Below are 8879 nucleotides of genomic sequence, written 5' to 3' on the forward strand. Positions count from 1 at the left end.
GAAGAATCGATTGATCAGCGGCGTCGGTCTCGATTTACAATAACTGGCATCTCAGCGTACGACGATAACCGAAAGAAAATTTCGCGGACACGGGTCAGCTACGGTTCGAACAGTCGTCATACACACGAAGTTGTCCCCGGAGATGGCATCTCTACCGCACTATGCCGTGACCACAAGAACACACGGCCCGTGGCACGGGAAAAACGACGAGTCGGACGTTCGCAGAGAAAGGGTCGGCGGAAAAAATTCCCGGCTGTAATGGCGTCCACGGACCGGTGATAATCGTACCGCGATAACGCGCCAATCGAAAATTCTTGAGCATCACACGCCGACACCGTTGTCGGGTGCTCCGGTTAACACGAAATGAGATAATTTGAACGGTGACGTGACACTTGCGCGAACGATCTCATTTCCTAATTCGAATTATTGTACAAATCGCGCAACACAAATTTATCCGTAACGTCCAACGCACTTGTGTGGGAACAGAGAAAACGAAATACGTTTAAACGTTCATGCGTCGTGCAAGGAGGTTATGATGTGTGTATAAGATATAACCGAAAGTGTATGTTCTGTACGGACCATGGTATACATTTAAGTTCTGGTTGTGTTGGGAATACGCGGCCAGCGCTCTTGGAAATTTCCACTTTACGACACGGTGTTATAGGGATTTCCACTTTACCGCCCGTCATTATAGGATTCCTATTTTACCGCCCGCTGGACGAATAAATGTGACATTCCAACACTTCGACCGTGGTCGAACACCAAACTTTCGGTACAGAAAATGTTACACCAGAGAGTCATGTTTTAATTTCGATTACCGTTTACCTTTGTGTATAACATTTCGATTTCTTTATTGTATAGCACTTAAAAGTGTAACGAAAACTTTGAATGGCTGATGAAATTATCTTTTGGCATGAAATTGATTCAACAGCGGAGATCCTATAAGTAAGGGAGAAGGTTTTGAAATTTTTCAAGAATTTCGTAGAAGATTGAAAGCTCTGCAAACGTTTTCAACGTCTATAATAATACACAAAACAGTAAGGAAATTATATATATTGAAATAATAGTTTTAAAAGATTCTTCCGATCTCGTCAAAAATTTCTATTCTCTCTTAAAATAACAATTATGTACCGGCACCATAATAACACACCTTCACGAAAACAAATAAATTGATTTTGTGTCATCGTTATTGATATACCTAAGTTATTCTGAGTTTTATAATTTTTATTAAAAGTAAGACTTTTAATTTTCTTATTAGTGTTTTTTCATATGCAAACATTTACATTCTAATGGTCGTCAACATTTAACACAAAGGATTTTAATTGATTTTTATTTCAAACGTAATAATTAGTGTTTGAACATTTAATGAAATATAAGATTGTGAAATATTTCAGTATTTTAAAAAAAATTGTTTTTCTTTTATGTATGTTTAATTTTTATGTATATTTTACATTTTTTAGGTAGTACAAATTAATAAAACCCATTAGTCATTAAATTAATTTTATTTTGTTTTATTTTTAATTTTTAAAGTTTATTATTAGTTAAATTTTGTTTATCAAGAAAGTTACTTGTTAAGATTTAAATACCCACAGTAAGATTTAAGACTATGAAATTTCAGTATATTAAGTTTGAAAAACAATAAGGGTTGATAAAAAATTAATGTAAATAATAGGTACTTAATATATATATACCTACCATATAGGTAGTAGGTACCTACTTTATTTTTCTATAAATAATTATTAAATTAAATATCTGGATATCTAGTCACCATATATGACCATGATTACTACGTGTAAAGTGACGTTAAAAAGGTTTTAAATTCACGGATAAATAATAATTTTGTACCTATATTTTACTACCTAGTAGTCAATTAAAAAATTACAACTAGCAATAAGAAAGTGAATATTCATGGATTTAAAACCGTTTTTAAGTTATCTTGTGATAAAATCATAAAATTAAAGTAAAATGTATACCTCATATTTGTATTAGTTGAATAAGTTGCATCAGATTTAACACCTGACTATTGTTATAGATAAGTATATATGAAACTCATTTATATTGGTATTTATATTTAGTGGGCCTTAATTATATCCATTTTTCCGGTAGGGAAAATGGATCCAGTACGCTCCTGAGCTTATAATCTATAAAAAACCGTTAAAATCGTTCCTATTCACCCCAAACTACGGTACATTATATTTGAGATACAATTTAATGTTTTTATAAATAAATTCTAAAAAGTATCAAATATACAAATAATAAAATTGTAAGTATTTATTTAATTAGATTTATATTATTATTCCATTATACCTATTGATAGGTAACTTATAGCCTATAGGATAAGTAAATTAATTAATTACTATCATTAATGTTATTATTTAATTGGGTAAATTGAAACGTTTCATGTTCTTTGTTTATCATCATTACATCATTATTCATTACTAATCCTTACATATTTTGTTCCAAAAAAATATTTTATTGATAGTCTATTGTCCATAAATTTTAAATATTTAAATATATATGTATATTTAAATAATAATTATAATTTTTTAAATATTAAAAAGTCCGCAAATTTAATCAATTGCCCCACCCTTTCAAAAGTTGAAATAACGCCCCTGCACTAACATAGTTTGATAAATTAACAAATATTATTAGTTTTTACACGACATGGTGTAGCCAGTGGCGCTGAACACGTACTTTTAAGGACAGTTCGCTCTTTTATTTAACTATGGTGGTGGGTGTCTGGTGTTTGGATGGGTGTGGGGTGGGTTCCGTGGATAAATTTACACTCTAGTTAGTAAATCTTAGGAATGTACAAATTAAGTGACAGTCGATCTATAGATGGTAGGATACTATGATGCAATAAAGCAATTTGTCAATCAATTCATGTCTTTATACCATATCAAGTATAAAGACGTACATTGACATTTACCTATATCTATTTCACACACATGATGAATCTAAACGCCTCTCGATTCTCAGTGTTTAAAAGTGATTATATAGCATGCAAATACATATTTTAAACATTTTAAGATAGTTACTTAAATTAGCAATAGCACTGTGAAACAATTTTGAAACCTCTTTTTTTTAATTACAGTTGTTTAAAAAATGAAATAAACTGTTTTTTTGTTTTACATTTCTTTAATTTTAATAACGTATTTAATACTTAAATAATTAAACCTATATTTATATACGCTTCAAATTTATATTAAGTATTTTTTTCTAAAACCATTATGAAGTACGTAAGCGATAAGTAAGGTAAATAGGTAATAGTTAGTACCTAAATTATAATTATCATTTTCAGTCTGTATGATTATTGATTTATGATAAAATATGAGACATTTTACTCGATCAGAATTTATATTATTATTATTATGTGCTGTTTTAAGTTTAACAATCGTATTCTAAAATAGACTAAATGGTGCGGGTCGTTGGTTATAACCTCTTACTCCCACTCCCCCTTTCCCGGATACGCCACTGCTGAATAGTACCTACCTAATAGATGAAATTGGAGTGATAAATCGCGAACGATGCGAGCTGAAGAGCTGAAGAGTATTTATACTAATTTAATCGTTTTACGTCATCTTGTGTAACAGTAAAACCATTATGAATGCACTTTAAATGCATCCATTTGTAGCCATTAAGTTGAGATGAATGGTAAAGAATTATTGGTTTTAATTCAATATTAAATGTACTTATAATATAATAATTGATTATGGTAATAAGTACATAAACTGTAGTACGTTAACACCGATAATTAAGACATGTGATTTACAGTATTAAAAAGCAAATAATCGGTCACGGTTCTAGAGCAAAATTTTCGTACGAGCTGCAGCCTACCCTGCCCGTTCACTAGAACTGCCACTGCAAATAATTACTATTAACATACCTTTGACAATAAATAATTCAAAATTTATACTGTATAACCACTAACTAATAACCATTAACTAAAGTACTCTTTAATCTTACTTACTAAAGTAATAAGTACTAAGTCATATGGTTTGCAACAATTTGAATCCATTTTAATAGTTTAAAAGCACCCACAAAACCCTTTTTTCACATTTTTCTAATTTATAAATTCTAATTGATAATAATGAGTTGTGATAATACATAATAACGACTTGTGTCAACGCGTACATTTGAATTGCGTTATGTGATAATTACGAGTTATAATTGATAATAATGAGTTGTGATAATCTATAATAATGAGATAAAAAAAACATACATTTGGCCTTTCAACGCTTCCGTAGGTATGCACTCACTGACATATAAAATCGGTATTTTATTTTTTTCTGTTCGGACAGTCCGGCCCGTTCTATCAAATATCAACCGATAAAATATTTTCTCAAATTGATACAACACCCTATGTACCCACATTATTATGGATGATTAATAGTGGCTACCACTTTCCCAAATTTATACAAGAAAAGGTTTTTATACTTAATTGTTGAAAATTGGATACAAATATTTTCTTAAGATTTTCTTTGTTTTTGTTATAAAATAAAATTTTGAAGAAATTGGATGATTTAACTAATTTCCAATTAAATTATTTTAGTTATTTAATTAAATTTAATGTTAATATTAATGTACCGTGTATTAAATCGTTTCATAACAAGCGGTCTGTAATATATTATATTTATAAAATATTATATTGATAGAATATATTATGTTTGAACATATCTTTGTTAACAATTATTTACAATTTATTCTTAAATATATAACAATACAATGTTTTTAGTATTATTTTATAATGCGATACTAACTGAATAGTGTTCTGAATTCTGATTTTTTGAGTCATATATCAACTTATATTATTTATTTGCCGAAGGAGCATTCATATTCTCAAATAATTTGACTAAACGTCTCACAGTACCATGTTTAAGATTTAGTTTTTCTTTTTCAATCAGGTATAATCTTCCGAGGTCCCCACCACCAAGTTCTTTTCTTATATCATATATTTCCAACACATTGTTAACATTGTTATCGAAACTGTTGACAGGTTTTTTCATGATAGCGTTGTAATGATTAACCACCGCTAGTACTTGAAATTTTATAACTTTTATGTCTTTATTGAATCGATTACTTTTCTTCGTATCTGCAATCAACTTTTTCTGTAAAATAAATTATTGTCACGTTACAGATGTCATATAACAACATTTCCTCCACGTTTATTGTAAAAAATGTTATGGAAAACATGATTTAATATGTACATTATATAGTATTGCAAGAGCATACCCAGGAATTTTTTATGGGGGGGAGGTCCAACATTTTTATTTTATCTATTCTGTAATTATAATTATAGTTTAACTCAATACCAAAAAATTACTGTTAATATATTATAATATAGTTTATACATTATATGTATATTATATAGGTTAGTATGTTAGTTGTTTCAATTTTTTGATGAATCGAATCTGAACTATATACGTCACCCGTATTTGGAATACTAAATGAATTATGGCTGTAGAATCCAGTTAAGTAAAATTATGAAGAAGTTTGAAGTTCTATCGTTGTTAGTCGTTAAGTAGTACTGTTGTTTTTTATCTCCTTTATCTTGATAACTCCTAGTTGAAAATCTAGTACCTAATGGTCATTGAATTTGTCTAGTATTGGAAATAAACAGCAAAAAAATAAAATATGCCTGTTAGTTGGTCCATCTTGAGATCGAAAACAATTCACACATTTCATTTATTTAGCATCTATAGGAAACGACTTCGAAGTTGATTGTCTTTTCTATTGAGCATTACTTGGGAGACGTGGTAGTTTTGATTATTTATCTATTTGTTTTTAAACATTTTGAATCAAGGAGTCACTTTTTTGTTTGAAACTTGCGTCTTCATCAACATGATCTCCTTTATTACACTCAGCAGTATTTACTGACTCTAAACTACTGATTGTCAAATTAGGCTTTGCAGATTTTTAAGAAAAAATTTATGGTATTTATGGTATACATAAGGTTTGACAGTTTTTAGCTCTACTACCAGACATCTTTTTGCCTTCTATTTTTTTTTCAGATTTCAACAAAGTATCCTTAATATATGTCCATTTTTTAATTATCTTCTTAGCTGAAATAGTGAAATAAGCTCATAAATATATGGTTTTCATTAAAATTTAAATTTCAAATACTTATTTAAAAAAAAATTGAACCAATCAATTTTTAATATATTTATGTCACAGTTGTGCAATTATTATGGTTATACACAATATTCAAAATTTATTATTTCAAAAAAAAATTGTTGTGGGGTTTTTATTAAATCAAATTAATTTACTAATCTTCGTATTTTTTAAAAATTTCGACAAATTATGGAATTCAAATATTTACAAAAAAAACTCTATTTAATCCGTTTAACTCTGTTTAATTTAATTTTTAGTAAAAACACCTTGTGAAGAACTTTGTTTGACAACGATACTTGATGATGGGTATTTCGATCAAAAATCTGCATTTTACATTTGAAATTGGTACTTTGATAATCAGTAGAATTATAAATTATATATGCTTTGTGATTTTTTATATGACTATTTTCCACCATTAACTACTAGAACAAAAAAGAAAGAAATTTTAAAGGGTCTATTTCCCGTATTGCATAAGTGCTATCCACGGAAAGTGTAAACGAATAAATAAACAAGAACACAATGGATCTTTATATTTTAATTATAAAGATTACTAATGTATTGTGCTTCTAGCAGTAATAGATTCAAATTAAAAATTTGTCTATGTAAAAATAGATTTATATGGGAAAAGCTGTAATTCTTTTGAAATTTTAAAAAACTCCAATTTTTGGTAGAAACTAAATGACATTTTTTTGCCAATACTTCACCTCCTGTCACTTATCGAATCCGGAGAAAGTTTATCATTTGTACTGATAGGAAATGAAGCATTTACTCTTCACAATAGTCTATTACTCCTCTTTGGAAGAGCCTATTTAAATGAACTATAAAATACGTTCAACCATCTCTTAAGCCGAACAAGAAGATACGTCGAATGCGTATTTAGAATCATGGCAGCATAAATGGAGTATTCCAACTGACCTTTCGATTACCTCAACTGTCAAAATTGTTAAGACTTGCATTGTACTTCACTATTATGTCCTTGAACGTGATGGTCTTCGTTTTGACAATTCCAATGAAGTAACCTCACCAATGGATAGCTTGCGAAACGAATGAAGTCTACGGAGAAATATTTAAACCATTAATATCCCTTCAATATTTTCTGATTATTTTGTATTTTGTGTCACCTAAAGAATGTGTACAATGAAAAAATGAATAAATTAAATTGTATGTCATTTGTCATGTTTAATATTTGTATCAAATAATAATAATTATAATTAATTTAATAATATAATATAATATTTGAATTTACAATAATAATTCTAAACTACTTAATTATAATAAAAATTAATACTCACCGTATTCTTGTCTTTTTTTCCCCAAGTTTCGATATCTAGATAAATATTTATTAAAATGTCTTTTCACGAGTTTTGTTAATGATATTTATTTTAATAAATTTCCAATGAATTATCTTACTAATTAGGTCGTTCTTCAGTTCATTAAATAAATCATTCGGTTGATACCATAAAATCATCTTCCATCTTGAAACGATTAAATCTATAAGCAACAAACACGTCGAACGGCTAATAACGACTACAAAAACATCAAAAACAAATTTGAGAATCGGAAAAATGTTGTTCGTGTGAACAAAACGATATAAAGATCATCGCTGTTTTTCAATGAAATATAATCGAGATTTATTGAATTACAGTTATAGATTCGTACGGTATACGACAAAAAAATTTTACTAGTACGGAATTTTCTCGCATGGGCTTCGTGTAAACGTACAAATATAATACTCTCTGCCACTGCTCTATTCGATAAAATCTCGTATACAGGAAAAATATCACCGTCTGAACATAGCCTCAGGCTATATTTCGCTGTATTAATATCCATGCAACTTGAGACTTGACCTCATATCATATTTCAATACGACGAAATATTATTATTTTATATGTGTTTAATCTGTTTTCGATGTTTATGAATGTAAACTAAATCTATGTCACACCACAACAAATAGGATAAAAAAATAGTCAATGTATTAAGTATTATCAAGTACTATATTAAAATGTACTTCATACTTTCATAGTTATAAATATATCATAGTTAGTCCAGAAATTCTTGAAACAATGCGCTTTGACAAATTACAGTTATTAGTTTGGCAAATTCCGAAAAATAAACAGAATGCGGTAAACACTATATTGTAAGTGTTGCATAATGTTAATACAAGTAGTATTATTGTATTCTTTATTTGAAAATAATAATTTCCTTACCTGAAATCGTTAGTAAAATAAAAATTTCAGTTTGTTGCATAAATGTTTACTTGAAAGTGTTCTATTTTAAGTAAGAATATTTTCTAAATATATTTAACACAATGTGCTGCGGTGATGAGTACGATACGAAAAACCCTGTGTTACGGAAACGTTTGAAGTCTTATTACAAAAAATTATATGCTATTTATCAAAAAAAAAAAAAAAAAAACTGGGATAATGAATAATATACCAGCGTTATAAATTACCAAGGTAATTATTTCAATAATTTAATATATTTAATTTTAGTTGAAACTTTTAATGTTAATAAAAAATAATATTATCGGATTCAATTTTGATTTATAGATGTAAATAATATTTTATAATAATATATTATATTACATTATCGTATTGAGTTTTCAAGCCTTTAAAATTTAAGTTGTTAATGTTCAAAATATTTTAATTTCACTTTAACACTCAATTGAAAATGTTTTACGATTACTTAATTCTCTACTTTATAAATAAATTGTTAGTACAAAAAAAAAAAAATCGACAAAATTCATTAGATTCAATACATTAATTTCA

General features: G+C 28.1%; 1 protein-coding gene across 1 annotated transcript; it reads right to left on the minus strand.

Moving 5' to 3' along the window:
- Positions 1-4777: 4777 nt before the first annotated feature.
- On the minus strand, positions 4778-7434 carry LOC112689902. The gene is made up of 3 exons (XM_025563778.1): positions 7404-7434; positions 7038-7232; positions 4778-5108 (listed from the first exon to the last, which is right to left on the minus strand). The coding sequence occupies exons 2-3, from the start codon at positions 7065-7067 to the stop codon at positions 4809-4811; spliced, it is 330 nt and encodes a 109-aa protein (XP_025419563.1). The 5' UTR covers positions 7068-7232; positions 7404-7434; the 3' UTR covers positions 4778-4808.
- Between the last annotated feature and the right edge of the window lie 1445 nt (positions 7435-8879).

Source organism: Sipha flava, unplaced genomic scaffold (assembly GCF_003268045.1).
Source record: "Sipha flava isolate LNK unplaced genomic scaffold, YSA_version1 47_pilon_pilon, whole genome shotgun sequence".
Taxonomy (NCBI): domain Eukaryota; kingdom Metazoa; phylum Arthropoda; class Insecta; order Hemiptera; family Aphididae; genus Sipha; species Sipha flava.

Coding starts and splice junctions, on each gene's coding strand:
- LOC112689902 (XM_025563778.1), bottom strand. CDS start 7,067: ATGCAAGTCTTAACAATTTTGACAGTTGAG. Junction 5,109..7,037: donor TAACAATTTTGACAGTTGAG/GTAATCGAAAGG, acceptor TTTATTTTACAG/AAAAAGTTGATTGCAGATAC.